At 36.5% G+C, this 17,129-nt stretch overlaps 2 protein-coding genes across 2 annotated transcripts; one reads left to right on the forward strand and one right to left on the reverse strand.

The window, feature by feature from the left end:
• The first annotated feature begins 993 nt into the window (after nt 1–993).
• On the forward strand, nt 994–1,580 carry LOC147488302 (histone H4). Its single transcript, XM_086573073.1, has one exon. It carries the CDS (start codon nt 1,085–1,087, stop codon nt 1,394–1,396), a length of 312 nt encoding a protein of 103 aa, XP_086429199.1. The 5' UTR covers nt 994–1,084; the 3' UTR covers nt 1,397–1,580.
• A 2,381-nt stretch (nt 1,581–3,961) lies between these two features.
• LOC147488303 (uncharacterized) lies at nt 3,962–4,537 on the reverse strand. Its single transcript, XM_086574340.1, has one exon. It carries the CDS (start codon nt 4,535–4,537, stop codon nt 3,962–3,964), a length of 576 nt encoding a protein of 191 aa, XP_086430466.1.
• Nucleotides 4,538–17,129: the final 12,592 nt, after the last annotated feature.

Here is a 17,129-nt window from a genome sequence, read left to right on the forward strand (position 1 = left end):
TAGTCTCGCGTCTGAGACGCGACTATCGTACATCCAGACGCGACTTTTGCGTCTGAGATGCAAGGATCGTGCGTCCAGATGCATGAAACAACACTGTAACCAATTCCTTCTCAGTTTTGGAGACGAGTTGGACTCTGAAAGAAGTTGATTTGCATTAGGAAACAAATGGTGGTTTGGAATGCTTCTAAAACTCATTGTAACCCCTATAAATAGAGGACTTAAGTGCCTCATGTAATTTGCCAATTCACTTATATTCTTGTCTCCAGAACTTAAGGCAGAGAGAGATTAATAATAAAAGATTCGGTTTTAACTAATTGAGTCTTAATAAGTTAATCTTTCTAGTTTTATGTTCTTCGACTCTTCTTCTTCTCGTTCTTCGTGTTCTTCCTTCTTTATGGAAGACTAATCTTCTCTTTCAAGGGAGGAGATGAAGCCGATGCTTAAGGTTTAATGATTCTTTTGGTTCATAGTGTTCTTTAATCAGGTTAGTTCTTTATGTTTTTAGTTATTAGTTCCATAGTACAAAATATCAGGATATGGGTATTTATCGATATTCAATTTCTGGATATGTATCGTGGATATCAAGAAATATCCACAATATCCACGATATTTGTCGATATTTTGGATATATCTACGATATTTTCATGTGAAACAATGTCAAATATTTCCAAAGAGGAGGATATATCCACGATACATATCCAGAAATTGAATATCGATAAATACCCATATCCTGATATTTTGTACTATGGTAAGCAGTCCATGAGATAATCTCCCAAACACTCCCCGCCAAAGTTTTCAGACAAAATTTCAAATCTCAAAAAACCTCGGAAAGCACTTGAAAATTAAAAAGAACACTGCCATGTCACCGATCCGCAACAATTAATAAAACTCAATCCTACCCGTCCATAAAACAATCAACAGTCAGAAACGCATTAAATCAACTCTTCACACAGATCAACTTCAACCAATAAACCCGGAACTCTCCCATCTATAAATACCCATCCTCAAAACACAACCCAACTCACTAATTCACAAACCCATCTCTCAAAAACCCATTTCTTCATCTTCTTCATATCTCTTCACAATGTCTGGGCGTGGAAAAGGAGGAAAGGGGTTAGGCAAAGGAGGAGCAAAGAGGCATAGGAAAGTTTTACGTGATAACATTCAAGGAATAACAAAACCAGCAATAAGAAGGCTAGCTAGAAGAGGAGGAGTGAAAAGAATCAGTGGGTTGATATATGAAGAAACAAGGGGTGTGTTGAAGATATTCTTGGAAAATGTTATTCGTGATGCTGTGACATATACTGAACATGCTAGAAGGAAGACTGTTACTGCCATGGATGTTGTTTATGCATTGAAAAGACAAGGGAGGACTCTTTATGGGTTTGGGGGTTAGAGATTTTGGATTCAAAGTCTTGCTTTGGTCAAGAATATTTGCAGATTTGGAGTTTTAATTGTTGGTTTTGGAATTTGGGTGTGTGTGTGTGTGTATGTTTTTTTTTAATGTGGTTGTAATTAGTTAATGTTGTTTGTTTTTGATATAGAATTAGTGTTCTAGATTGGAGATAGCTTGTTGTGTTGATTGTTCTTGATTGGCCTCTTATTTGCAAATATTTTTCTGTTAAATGTGCAATATCAGACTATATTAAAAAGATGCTTAACCCCAGAAATCAATTTGTGCAAAGGCCTAAAATTGATCCAATAGCTAGTATAAATCTGCGTCCAAGTTCTCTAATTACTGAATTACGTTGGGGTTGGGAACCTTTTTAGCGTTTGGTTTATGTAAGTGGTCAACTTGTGACAGTTTTGTTATGTGCCTAATTTTTTTTTTTTTTTTTTTTTTTTTTTTTTTTTTGAGCTTCAAGAATGTTGTAAAATAGTCACAAACAAAAACAATATTTCATTGGACAAACCAAAAATACAACCCAGAACCATAAAAAAAAAACAGTTAGGGTACTAAAAAGAGTTCACATATGGACATGTTGCTAAATATGTTAACGTGTTGCACATATTGGAATGATTTCTTTGTCTTCAAATTTCCTAGCTTTTTCATCTGTTGCTTCTCTACATCATAAGCATAATAATGAAGAGGTTCATTGCTAGAAGAAAGCAGAAACACGATCAATCTTCCATTATTCAAGCTTCCAATAAACTTGAGTTCTTTTTCAGTAGAATTACTGGTGTGGGAAGAATAATCGGAGTAGTCAGAATAATCGGTGTAGGTAGAATAATGGGTGCAGACAACATACTTGGTTGCTCCGTATGTGATAATACAGTTCTGCTTCACCCACTCATGGAAATCCCTCAGGGACCATATCTCCCATTCAATTGTATCATATTTATCATGCTTATCAGCAAGAGCCATGAAACCCCGAATCTCTAGAATAGCAACAGGTTTATGAATACCCTTCGGGAGAGGGATCATTTCAAGTGTTTCTCTAGCCATGTCCATGGAACCAAGTGGCAAACACCGCCCTCTAAAATATTTTTATAATATAACACCCCATTCACCGAAATATTAGTACCATCAAGGACATCTTTCCAAGTAAAACCATCCAAAGACAACAATACTCCTCTCCATGCATTACTACCTACAGTCAGTATCTCACATACAAAGAAATATTCTTCTAACCATATCTCCCTAGTGTTTGGGAGCGTTATCAATTTTCCACCACCACAACCGATGCCATTTGCAGTTACTTTATACTCATTCTTCCCAGGAACAAAGGAACAAACGATAACCCGTAATAATGACACGTCCAATTAATTATATTCTCAGGGAGTGTAGGCAGTACGACCGACTTCTTAATAAGAAGGGTGACCACACAAAAATTGCGAGGCTGAGCCACATGCTTGATCAAAACCAAACCGTTACAACTACCAACTACCATATATGAAAGTTTATTACTCAAATCGCGAACGACAACCTCCCTGTTTTCAATCTCCATCAGATAGGTGTCACACTTAGTGTCCCAATTCTCTCTATCTAGAATCAGTATGCCTGGTGTGGAACGAAGGAGATGGTGATTACCGAAACCTGGATCTAAGTATTGGCTTTGACCATTGAGGACTTACTCGCCTTAGATCGTTTACCGTATGGACTGAAAATTGCTCCAAGGTCTTTAACATAATGTCTTTGGGCAGATTTGACATCACACGTTTTTGTCTATTCTTCTCATTATCTCGCCACTAAATATCCATCTTTTACGAATAGAAAAAAATCTAATCAAATATCACAAGAAACTCACCTTTAATTAGCCGGAGGAGATTTTGATGAAAGAATGGGGTATAAGGAAATAGGAAATTAGGTCTCATTATATTTATTTTTTTGGTTTGGATTTGAATTTGTTATGTACCTATTCGTTCTGTGTTCTGTGTTTTGGTACTGTACACACCATGGGGCTTATTAAAAACTAGTACATAGCTCCGGGCCGTACGGCACTGAAAAGCCCAATCGAAACCCGCCCAACAAAAGCCCAGTTAAAAAAGGCCAACCGCCCACCAAAAAGTCCAGCAGCTATTGTTGATTTCAATAATATATATATATATATATATATATATTATTTATTTATTTATTTATTTATTTTTTGATAGTGAGGACCATGAATAAATCATGGGCACCTTATTTATTCCTTCTTTAAAAACCGGTTTAAGAAATTATTACAGACATCTAGTACCGATAAAGACTCTCTCGACCTTGCCCATTTTGCCAGTTTGTGAGCTGACATGTTGCATGTTCGAGGAGTGAATCTGAATAATATGAAATTAAAACTACTAGAACTCATAGAAATATTGCATAGAGCTTGGTTCCAGGTCCATGAAGATGCTGAAATTATGTCTGCACATACTAAGATAACTAATTTAGCATCCCCTTCTACAATGACCTCTCTCCAATGTTGCTGGACTGCAACTCCCTTGACCTTGCCCATTTTGCTAGTTTGCGAGCTGACATGTTGCATGTTCAAGGAGTGAATCTGAATAATATGAAATTAAAACTACTAGAACTCATAGAAATATTGCACAGAGCTTGGTTCCAAGTCCATGAAGATGCTGAAATCATGTCTGCACATACTAAGATAACTGATTTAGCATCCCCTTCTACAATGACCTCTCTCCAGTGTTGCTGGACTGCATAATTTACTTCCAGTTCCACTGCTAAAGCTTCTGCTTCTCCAAGTGAAGTGGCTTTGACTCTACTAACTTTTCTTCCTAAGAATTCTCCTCGACTATCCCTGCCAATCACAACTATATTTGCATAATAACAGTCTTTATGAAAATTGGCATCAAAATTTAGTTTTACCCAAAAAGGAGGAGGATTAATCCAACTGGATTCCAGTGGGATTGAGGTGTTATCATTCTCCATATGTTCATCAATAACCTCTGCATCACTAGTAAAAGCTCTATTCCAATCCTGCAATTTATTATATGCATGTTGAAGAATTGACTGCTGGTTAGATTTAGAGCCTTCAGATCTTTTATTATTCCGAGCTTGCCATATTGCATCCATAATAGCATAGAAAAGAGCAGGAGAGCACATATCATTAATATCAATAGGCTTTTTGATACTTAGACAAAAAGAGAGCCAGTTAGCCACATCAAAGTTAGCTTCATCTGTTCCAAGGCAAAACTTGGAATTGAACTATACTCCTCTTGACCACGGACACAAAAAAAAAAAATGATAAAGATCCTCTGAAGTGTTGTCACATTGACAACACAGTATTTAGGTTGTGTTTGATAAGAACCTCACAAGTAGGAAGAATATTGTGAGAAGCCTTCCCAATGAAGTTTTGGACTCTATAAGGGATTTTGAGTTGCCAGATTTGTAAATAAAGTTTAGGATTAAAAGAACTGGTGAAAGCTTGGGTAGATATGGCTTTAAGAGATACAACAACATGATATGCTGATTTGGCAGAGAAGGTACCCTTTTTGGTGAATTGCCACACAAGCTTGTCAGAGATGTTGGCTCTGATAATGGTAGATGTAATAGCACTCCTAATAGGCATATGCAGAGATCCTAAAAGAGGTTCATTCCAGTACCCTCCAGGTAAAAGGGCATCCTGACTGTCACTATGGGAATGTCTTGTGCCTCCACCCAATGTCTCAGAGGCTTGTAAACCCACCCCTAAGAAGTACACCCATGTGTCATTCCAAAAATTTATCTTACTTCCATCACCAATTTGCCAAACCATCCCACGAGCCACTACTGCCTTGGCCTTCATGATGCTTTTGAACTTGAAAGAAAGATTTGAGTGGTTTTTAGGATCTTCTAACACAGGGTTAAGGAACTCCCCATATTTAGCTCTCATTAGTTGTGTCCATAAACATTCTTTTCCATTTAAAACTTCCAATACAACTTCGCTAGCTTGGCTAAGTTAATCTCTTTAAAGAACCTTAGACTAAGACCACCATCTTTTTTCTTCTGACAGATTTTATCCCATTTGCATGTGTGAATAGATTTTGAATTAGGGGAGCCTTTCCACCAAAAGTCTCTGCACAGCTTGTCTAACCTCTCAGTGATGGAAATAGGGATTGAGAAAGATGATATGCTATAGATTGGGATTGCTTGAGCAACTGTCTTTATAAGAGTACTTCTACCTGCCTGGGACAAGAGACTAGCTTGCCAACCATTTATGGCTTTTGTAACTTTGTTAGCAAGAAAAGAAAAACCTTGAACTTTTGACTTGGAGAAAGAGATTGGAGAGCCCAAGTAAAAGTCTTTGAGACCCATAGAATTGATACAAAGAATGGATTTGATGATTCTTTGTTGGTGAATGTGGGTATTTGGGCTAAAAGAAACATTGGACTTGTCATAGTTAATGAGTTGTGTTTCGACCAAATATGATCAAAACACCAAGTGTTGATGAAAAAGACGAAGAACGTAGAAAAGTAATTAGAAAAATGATGGTGATCGGGGGAATGATGAGACTGTACCTTGCGGTTGCCTACGTACCCAAATTATCAGTGGGATCAAGTCTCAAGAACGTAGTTCTTAATGAAAAATAGTTTGGTATTTATATAGGTAGAGTAGAGAATCCTTGTAGCTCAAGTATTCTTGTAGCTTGAGTCATTGTGATAGAATATAACTCTCAACTGATAATTATCTCTTTTGATAAGAAACGAATCTGAACATAAATCAACGTACATTAGTGGTAAGCCATGTGGCTAAGGTTCACATGAGTTAATGGGCCTGTACATCGATTCATGGTACTGCAAATTGGGTTTTAGCCCTGTCGATTAAACGAATAAAGTAGAGACCCCTACTAATGGACGTTTGCCACGTAGGTGGGGGTCGAAACACCGCCCCCTCTTTGGCATGCGAACAAAGTTCATATGGCAAAGAAGAAAGAAAAATGAGCGGAATGTATAACGAAGTGTAGTGCGAAAAGAAATAATTCAAAAATTAAACTGTCGAAAAAAATATCGTAAATTATCGGAAACGAAATAATGTCAAACTAACATATACGGGATGTATTGTAGTTAAAAAATGGCTGAAAAATGCACAGTAAAAATTTTCGAACGAAATTGATTCTTTGAAAACTGTATCCATCGAAGCGTCAAGCGTAATATCTGAAATTTGAATTCGACAATGCGTGCCAACGGAATATCGAAACTTGGATTATACCGTTGAAAATTAAACGTAGGGGTAGTTTAGTAATAATAGGAAAAAAAATGCTAAAGACGAATTGGATTCGAAGGTGAAGACTTTAGCGACTAAACTTGATGCCAATTTCGATTTAGATAAGAGTTCGGATTAGATAAGAGTTTAGATTAGATAAGAATTCGGAGTAGATAATAATTGAAAGTAAATCTCACGTAATATTGGCTAGGAAAAGCCGGCCAGATAAACAAATATAAGTGGAAAATTGAAAGAAACACGTTGACAAAAAAAAATCGTTTTGGCTGTATATGAATAAACAACAAAGTGTCGATAATGGTTTGGTTTGCAATAGAGTTTCCTCACGCTGACGATTTGGATCTCGAGCAAGCTGAATCTCGTGAGCACAAAGAGATGAATGGAGAGGCAACATGCGTTGGAAGTGCGGCTCTTGTCCTACCCAATACCCCATGTGATTTCCCCATGTGATGTCCTACGAAAGACAAAACTCTATGATGTTCAACTAAGGAAAACAAGACACTTACTCAATTGATCTCCAAAAATGATTTCCTGACCATATTTTCTATGCAATTGGGCATAAATTGGTCGATGCCAAGGATTATATCATGTTTGGTGCAGTTTAGAAATTATGGCAATCTGTTTATCATGACATTCGTCACCAATGGAGAAGTTTGCATCATCAGATCAGCAAGTACAAAATCCAGATATCAAGACCAAGGAAACTGAAGCTAAGGAAAAGGAAGCTAAGCTATTGAAACTAGAACAAAAATGCCAAGGTAAGCTTGATGTTGCTGTTGGCGCTGCAACTCTTATTGTAAAGTCTATTCCGTACCGTCAGGCTTCCTAGAAAGCCACATACCTACTATACGTGCAAAAAGGAAAGAGCTCATCTTCTCTTACTACTCGAACAAATAGGACCCATCTCGACAGCGAGGAAGAAGTTCCGTCTATGAGGTGTATTGGAGAAAACGGTGGTCAGAGAAAGACACCCGCACTAAGAGCCGAAGAATCGCGAATTGGATGCGAACTACAAATTGGTTAAGAATTTGAGCATTAATAAACTAAAACCAAGAGGAATTAAACTTAACAAATATCAAAGGAGATCGAACAAATCGATAGATCTATAATAGACAGTAGAGAATCGAACAAAGAATATTATGAAGTATATAAAACGTTATATGTGAGTCATATGACGATGATAGAGTTTAAGAGATGGAAAGAAAGTGGTAGATATAATGAAGATATAAGGCTTTGCTCGGAAAGTTTCACTCGGAAAATTTCTCTCAGAAAGATTGGCATAATGCTTTGGAAAAAATAATGAAACTGGCAGATATTTTCGCTTGGAACGAAAAAAAATTCACTCGGAGAATATGACAAAGTAGTGTCAATGATTTTCGTCAGGATGAAACAGGTATGTTAGTATTTTTTATCAGTTATCTGAAAATTGTGGTTAAGTCTGAAAGTCTGATGAAAAGTTTTGTATTCTTGTCGCAGATTGAAACGGTGGTACGACGAGCAAAAGATATGAGCAAAGATATGTACGAAAAGTCTACGGAAAAAGTTTTGAACGGAAAGATCTCAATGCCGTAGAAATAATAATAATAATAATAATAAAGAAGCGGAATAAAGTTTTCGCTTACGCGTCAAATCCCCAATGTAGAGACCTCTCAATTATGTCTACATTCAGCTTCAAGATGACACAAACAAGACCGGAGGCGGACTTATTATGCGAACTATCGGTGTAAATCTAGCAATTAGCTGATATATCCGTTAAATATTTCAAGTCATCGCCCCCGGGAGGTAATGACAATTAGAGATCGACATTTTCCTCATCGAGTAATGCTTTCGACATAGGAATATCATCAATAAGAAAATCAGTCATTAGCGAAACCAAAGTTTGTCTCTGTTTAATTGTATGAGTGTCAGAGACAATGTTGTAAACACTAAGGTAACTTTTCCATTCTGCGACTCGATCTGTAGACGTTGCGAAAAAAACTTGCGCAGCGGATATTCGACAAGTATAAACTTCGACTATTCCTTCTTTGAAATAAGCTTAAGACGTCAGACAGCATGAAACAAGGCGATTAATAATATTTTCAATTCAAGAATGCCTCGAGACATATGGCCGGACATTATCCGCATGACGGATGGCGAAAAGAATCGTCGAGGCAATAACCGTCTTTGAATAATTTGGCACATCGGTGGAACGGTAGCCGGGTCGTATGCAATCGGATGTTGAAAAGGAATAGGAGGGAGTAGTTCGATACCGCTAGGTTGACCTAGAACCGCACATTCGCGATGATCGTCAGTAAGTGCATCGAGAACTTAGGCTCGTCGAGTATTCATCATAACTTTTGTAGAACGTGATCGTCGGTTTTGCATAAGAACCGCAGACGGCGCCAATTATGTTTCGACCAAATATGATCAAAACACCAAGTGTTGATGAAAAAGACGAAGAACGTAGAAAAGTAATTAGAAAAATGATGGTGATCGGGGGAATGATGAGACTGTACCTTGCGGTTGCCTACGTACCCAAATTATCGATGGGATCAAGTCTCAAGAACGTAGTTCTGAATGAAAAATAGTTTGGTATTTATATAGGTAGAGTAGAGAGTCCTTGTAGATCAAGTATTCTTGTAGTTTGAGTAATTGTGATAGAATATAAATCTCAACTGATAATTATCTCTTTGATAAGAAACGAATCTGGACATAAATCAACGTACATTCGTGGCAAGCCATGTGGCTAAGGTTCAGCCTTAGACACATGAGTTAATGGGCCTGTACATTGATCCATGATATTGCGGTGGGCTTTAGCCCCTCGCCGATCAAAACGAATAAAGTGGAGACTCCTACCAATGGGCGTTTGCCACGTAGGTGGGGTCGAAAACAAGTTGCCCGAAGCCTCCACGGATTCATCCAAGATATCACTTACAATCTCCACATCCTTAATACAAGTCTTGCAAAAAACTATGAGGTCATCTGCATACAGTATGTGGGAAATACCAGGAGCACCTCTAGAGATCTTTAAGCTAGTTAAGAGATCAAATTGTTCAACTTTGAATAAAAGCCTTGACAAAGCTTCGGACACCAGGATAAACAAATAGGGTGAGAGAGGGTCACCCTGTCTTATTCCTCTAGAGGGGATGATAGTTTTTAGAGGAATACCATTAACAAGAATGTTATATTGTACAGTGGAAAGATAGAAATTGACGAGCTTGATCCATTTAGGAGAAAAGCCTAAATTATGGAAGATTTGAGCAATAAAGGTCCATTCTATCCTGTCATAGGCCTTAGCCATATCCAACTTGATAGCACACCAACCCTTCTTTTGTTTCTTCATGGATTTAATCTTGTGTAAGACTTCATGAATTACTCCTACATTATCACCAATGTCACTTTTAGGTGCAAAAGCGCCTTGATGTGGGGATGTGAACAAAGATAGGAGGGGTTTGAGCCTACTTGCAAGGATCTTAGCAATGATTTTATAAATCACATTACACAAACTGATAGGTTTGAAGTTTGGTATTTTTATAGGATTGGATACTTTTGGGATTAGGGAAATGAAAGTTCTATTAGGATGGTGCCAAAATGCTCATCTCTAAAGAAAGTCTAAACCACTTGAATGGTATCTTCCTTAACAACATATATTCCAAAATATTTTGTAAAAGATAGGCTAAAATCCATCAGGCCACGGGGCCTTAAGGTTGCTCATCTTTCTAAGAACTTTAAAGATCTCAGTTGCGAAGGGATAGCAGAAAGGGATTGATTTTGAGATTCTGAGATGCGAGGATTGAAAAGAGAGATAATATTTTGATTGACCATAGGCTCATAAGAGGTGAACAAAGAAGAATATAACTCACTAATAGATTTTTCTATGACAGAAGCATCACTAGACCAAGTGCCATCTTCCAATAAAAGTCTGTCAATAGAATTCTTACTTCTCTGATATGATGCATAAGTATGAAAAAACCTAGTATTCTTATCACCACATTGAACTTTAGTATTCCTAGAATTCTGTCTCCAGTATTGCTCCTCTCTTAACAAAAGTTCTTCGAGAGTGACTCTTGTACTGATGATGGCTAAAGTATTAGCCTCAGAAGGGTTTAGATCATTAAGTGAAGCCAGCTTAGTCTCACAAATTCTTATTTGGTGAAAAATGTTACCAAATATTTTTCTGTTCCAGTGGAAAAGGGATTTTTGAAGGTTTGATATTTTAGAATTGAGAATGAAAGAGGGAAAGCATGTAACATGGAGATTCCAGGATTCTTTAATGGCCTAAGCACAAGAGGATTCTCTAATCCACATTTCTTTAAATTTGAAGGTTTTTTTTTTTTTTTTTTTTTTTTGTTAAGAAGTAAAATGAGGTGGTCTGAAGTTGCAGTAGGTATATGATGAATTTTAGCTTGGGGAAAAAGATTAAACCAATCAGTTTTAGCAAGAGCACGATCTAATCTTCCCTTGATATTAGCTTGACCTTTCCGATAATTACACCAACTAAATTTAGGACCAGAAAAACCTAGGTCAACAAGACTCAAGTCAGATGCCAGGTCTTGAAACTCTTGGAGAGCTTTAAGATTAACCTTATTACCACCCATTTTCTCATCCATGCTGAGAATGACATTGAAATCACCCCATAAGAACCAAGAGCCCATACAACTAGAAGCAACAGTACGCAAATGATCCCATACAATACTACGTTTATGTGATACTGGATAACCATATACCAAAGTAATTAACAAATCACCTTCAGAAAGGTAGTTAGTAAATTTACCTGTGACTGCATGCTTACTAGCTCCCAAGATTTCCAGCTCAATCTTATCCTTGTACAATAAAACCAAACCACCACTACAACCTTCAGCATCTACCAAAAAAGCATTCGGATACTGTAGAGAATTTTGTAAACTCTTGATTCTAATAATGCTAGCTTTAGTTTCTACTAAAAAAGGAACGTCTAGATTATGTTCTCTAACCAGGTCCTTCAGATTCTGAACCACTGTGGAGGTACCCAGTCCCCGACAATTCCACATCAACATCACAAGTGTAGTGGTTTCCTCCGGAAAATTTACATAACCCAACTAACTCACCAAGATTTTCAAGCAAATACTCACACTATACAAATCCAATCCTTGAAGAAAGAAACAAATACTAAACCAGTCGAACTCAGCATAAAAAATAGGTAGAATCAAATTGTAGGTCTCAAACGTCTTCACAAGCCCAGAAGATAAATACATTCAATCATAGTACAAAATATCAGGATATGAGGATATATCGATTTCTGAAATTTTCGATATATTTAAATCGATATATCCTCTTGTGTGGGGGATATTTTACATAAAACATTTGATAATATCGTCGATATATCAACAAATATCAAATATCGTCGATAGTTTGGCGATATTTTACGATATATAATTAAAAAGGGATTCAAAGTTTGAAAAAAAAAAAAATTGAATCCGAGAGAGGGAGAACAGACGATCAAACCAATTACTAATGTTTCCCCTCAAAGAAATTTGGAAGAACAACACGGAACTAAGAAATAGATTCCATAAATAACTTCATATTTGTTATATCCTCTTTGGTGTCAAGATACATCGAGTTTACTCCAACATAAAGAAGCTTATCAAATCGGCCGGGCCGTAAAAGTCTTTGGATCAATAAGATCAGTCTGTTGCTTGCCCCAATGATGAACAAATCCGGCAAATCAAGTGGTGAGAAAGGGATTACGGACATAATAAAACCGAGTGCGAAGGAGAGAAGGAGATGATAACAATACAAAAACTCATACACCGTTATTGGAATCATTCAGGGCCATCAATTTCGCAAGCATCTAGAAACAAGAAACATCCACCACAACCAAGACAAACGCTAGGGCACTGATGATATTTGTATATATAACATAAAAGAGAGGTGGGTATTGGAATTTGGGAATGAAGGTTAACTTTATTATTTTGTTGGAAGAAGGTTAACTTGATTCTACTTACTTGTTTGCTCCAAGAGGCGGTGAAGTGCGGATTCAACAAAGCACCACCTATGAAAGCAACGACCATCGAAACTAGAACCAAGAAAAACCAATCCTTTGAAAGAGCCATTTCTCTTTGCAATAACAACACTACAATATAGCGGTTAGTATGTATCCGCGATATTTTCAAAATATCGATATATGGCGTGCTAATATCGTGATATTTGAGGATATATCGACGATAATTGCACATTTTACATTTGAATGTATCCAACTCATATCCTGGATATATTCATATCTTTTTCTAAAAACTCGATATATATCGGAAAATATCGCGATATATCGCGATATTTTGTACTATGCATTCAATTACTTTCTTACCACCCTCCAGAAGGCTCAGCGAGTTGTTATTAATTGAAATTAAGATTGGATCATAGTCTCTGAAAAGTACTTCCGCAAGATCATCCATAATTAGCATTCCACCAGCTCAGAAAACCCGGAAAAAAGGACTGACACTCCACCACAAGAGAGAGCCCAGCTATCAATGGAAAAATCCTTTCTTCAACGATTCATCCCTAACTAACAAACAGGAAATTGGAAAATCAAGACCTAGTTTCCTTTCGGCAAAGCGTTATGTATCTCGTTGGTACTATCATCACTTTTAACCCAATTCGCCGCTGATATAAACATAAAAAGATAGATGCCCCTCCCCAGACAAACTTTATTCAAAAGAATCGAGACTGGAAACTTGGGATTCAGTATGAAAAGACACTTCCAAAGAGGGTGAAAGAAAATGATTGAAACTAATTAGCTAATGGGATCAAAAATCATTTTCTTAAACAATTATGAATAGGCCTGAATACGATCAGAGTTAGCCTGGATCTCACCGAATTTCGTCTGAACAGCCGTAACTTTGGGATATTCTATCACCTTAGGCAGGCACCGCCATCAATCTGACAATAACACTGAAAAATAAAGATGCACAGTTGTCTTCTTCTCAAATGCTCTTTTCTTTTTTCTCCTCTCAAAACTACAACTTCAGTTCTCAAAGCCGACTACCTCAGATCGCAAGCCCATCACAAACTAAACAATACACTAAGGAAACCATGGTGTTTATTATATGCAACTGTAAAATCACTTACCAAAGCAAGATCGCAAAGAGGGAGGAGCCATTCCAGTGTAACTTAGTCGGACTCGGTTCAATTCAGCATAACTCGGCTTGACGAGCATGTAGTTCTTCGTTATTCCACTTGATTGACAAGAATTTAAGCTGGTCCTAAATTCTGGTCTTCTTCTCTACTTCTCCAATTGAAAGATGGATGTGAGAATCGGGCGAAATCGGTCGGAAAATGAAAACTCGGTACTTTACTCAGTAACAATAGCAATCCGAGTCAAAAGTCAGATTCATGGACTAGGTTTTGTAATCGATCATTCATCCAGATTTTTTTTTTAATTGTTTGTGACTACTTCAATAATAATCCACTACTCTTGTTACCCCTTATTATCCTGCCCGCACCTCATAAACATTTAGATCCGCCCATATCATAAGTTATATCCAAAAGTTAGAATTGCTTTTGAGAGGCCCACACCATTCATTTTTATTAGATAGACTAGATATAACTCGTGCCTATGGCATGGTATGTTATGAGTTTATTATGTTGTCTGTGGGCATTAATCTTGGTACACCCTAGTATTTCAAAAATGTGACCTATGTGAAAATTTGTAGACAATTTATTTTGAAGTGGTATTATACGTTGGATGACATACTTCCTTGCCATGGTTTATTTGGTGGATGCCAGTATGGGTTAATGAACTCAATTTTTGAAATATTGTAGATATTTATTTATAGGCATATTTATAAAACCCAATTTGAAGTCATGAATTGAAGGCAATTTTATCTACCATCCCAATTTTCTTTTTATGTTAAAGAATGTTTGCCCCCCACCTCACTCTCAAAATTAAGCACAAGATTAGGGCATTTTGTGTTTTTTTTGGCTGAACAAGTCATCAAAGCCATTGCCTGAGAATTAATGTCAATATGTATGTGAACATAAAGATGAGGCAAGCACAATGTGTTTCTATAGTTAATGCATCTTAAAATCATTAAAATATTGTAATTGGTGAATCTTGGCGGCTCAATTTCTAGAAATGACCAATTATAAGATTTTTATTGTAGTTTGGTTATAATTATTATATTTTAATTTGGTTATAATGATTAGTTTAGTTATTAGACTGCGTTGCTCTTCTGTAACCTTTAACTAATGTGCTATTTTCATTGTCTCAATGGCTAAAATAAATGTAGATGGCTATTAAACTTTTTAGTCGTGGCTTTGATATACTTTGTTGTTTTGTTGATACGCAATGTGTTTCTTTTCTTATCCTGCAAACCATCATAGAATCCAATATGAAATTTTTGTCATATTGCTCATATTAAAGGAACTTGCAGATGCATCAAAGTATGAATCATATCTTTTTTCCTATGTTATATATGGACATGCCATATTTTGTAAAAAAAAAATCCGTGTTGGATACGTATTCACGTGTCCGTGTCAGATACATATCAGATACATATTGTATGTGATTTACCTCAAATTTTGATATTTCACCGTGTCACACACTTCGTATCCGTGTCCGATACGGACACACGTATCCGTGTCAATGTAACTTAGCCTTTTTCATTTGATGCAAGACCAAAGGAGTTATATTGAAGATAAAGAGGATTATATTCTAGCATGTAGTTGGTGCCTCTATCTTTGAAGCAACAACCATGAGCTGATCAACTTTGGGGAGTGGTGGGAAATTCAGGTCAATGCAAAAAGCGAAAAAAAAAAGGTTAAGGTGAAAAAGAAAGGAGGAGATCGATTGGACTTTGGAGGAGGTGGATTGGAAGAACTCCATGTTCTTCAACTGTTTGGAAGAGGAAATCGAGGTGTGTGTTTAGGTGGGGGTTGTTAAGGGTGAGCTGAGCTCGATATAACACATTGGTAGTTATGGTCTCTTTACCTTTAGATACTGTTGGCTGCATTCAATGATTAGAAACATAAGCTATTTGTTTTATTTTTTAAAAAAAAAGCAGGAAATAAAATAAACATAAGCCATTTATATAAATTCTTGGCAGTAGATTAATGTGTTGAGTGTGAATGACATATATTCTTTATATTCACTACAATATTTTTTTTTTTCTTTCAAGTATTGTACTGTTAGCTGTATTTTGCTGTAATTTTTTGTACTCAAGGTATTTGCTGCCTATAATTTCTTGCGACTGGTTATTAGTTTAATGTCATGGATGTTTGGAGATTTTTCTTGGGATTGGTTATTTGATCTTTTCGGTGTCATGAATATTTGGAGATTGTTGTTTTTACCATAACAAATGATGTTAAAACGTGTATGCATATTTCATTGACACGTACACGTTATATGAAATAAAGTAGCGACGATGAGATTAAACAATAAAAGGAGTAGATGCACACAAGTACTGATTACATGAGACTTGATTTGTGTACCTCAGAGGTTTTCCGCTCACATATAATTGTTGATAAGCACCCAAAAGTATAGTTTAAATCTCTTAATAGTATTACATTTAGGCCAATTATGTTTATAATAAATAAGAGTTAGTATAGTTTACATGTTTTTGTGTATTTCAGGTCTTGAAGCTGTTTATGTGATTAAAGATGTCATTTTTGCATGGAAAATGAGTCAAGATGATTGATGAAGAAGTTCTATGTTTAAAGCCCAAGAATCATGAAGAAAAGCTTTTTTCAAGCCCAATTAAAGCTAGGAAGTCAAAGTCAATTCGGGTAAAAAAAGAATAGAAAAGTCAATAGAACTTCAAATGGGCGTATTATTGTACTCGGGCCTCAAAATTAGGCCTACGTTATGTCAAAACGACCAACTCGGAATAAGCTTTCCAATGGATCTGGTCTTGCCCCAATCAGAGCTATAGACACTTAAATAATTTTCAGCATCTGTGGCCTCTTTAGACTTAACCTAATGGACTTTGGGCTCACATTAGAGGCCCAAAGTCCTCTTTTTTAGCCCATGCACGAAAATGTAACCCTAACCGTCTCCTATATAAAGAGGGTTAAGGCTAAATTTATTCACTTCTTCCTCCCCTTAGTCTCTAATTAGTTTAGAATAGTTTAGTTTAGGTTTAGTTAAGTAAATTAGGGTTAGTATTGTAGCCTCCATTAAAACTTTATCAAATAAAGCTTTAGTTCATTATATTCAATCATTGTTTTATTATTTATATATTTAATTCACTGCGTTAGATTAATGAATCCAATAAAACAAGGATAAACCTCCATTAGAGGGGGTTTATAAAGTCATGTGAGGATGATTAGCCATTAGCTTACTATTGTTTTGTGTAAAGAACTTCAAGTTCTTCGTTGTGATTATCTAGAGATAGAGCTCATAACGGAGAATTAGAGTTTAGAGCCACCATCAAAGAGATTTGTGGTGGAGCTAAACTCTCATGCTAGTGAAGCCTTGATCCGAGACGACTTGGTGTTCACTAGGGATCAAACAAGCGATTCGATAACTAATCGCATGGTGGAT

Source organism: Coptis chinensis, chromosome 7, assembly GCF_015680905.1.
Source record: "Coptis chinensis isolate HL-2020 chromosome 7, ASM1568090v1, whole genome shotgun sequence".
NCBI classification, from domain to species: Eukaryota; Viridiplantae; Streptophyta; class Magnoliopsida; order Ranunculales; family Ranunculaceae; genus Coptis; species Coptis chinensis.

Bases quoted from the DNA above. Each gene is read 5' to 3' on its own strand.
- LOC147488302 (XM_086573073.1), top strand. From the start codon at position 1,085: ATGTCTGGGCGTGGAAAAGGAGGAAAGGGGTTAGGCAAAGGAGGAGCA.
- LOC147488303 (XM_086574340.1), bottom strand. From the start codon at position 4,537: ATGTGCTCTCCTGCTCTTTTCTATGCTATTATGGATGCAATATGGCAA.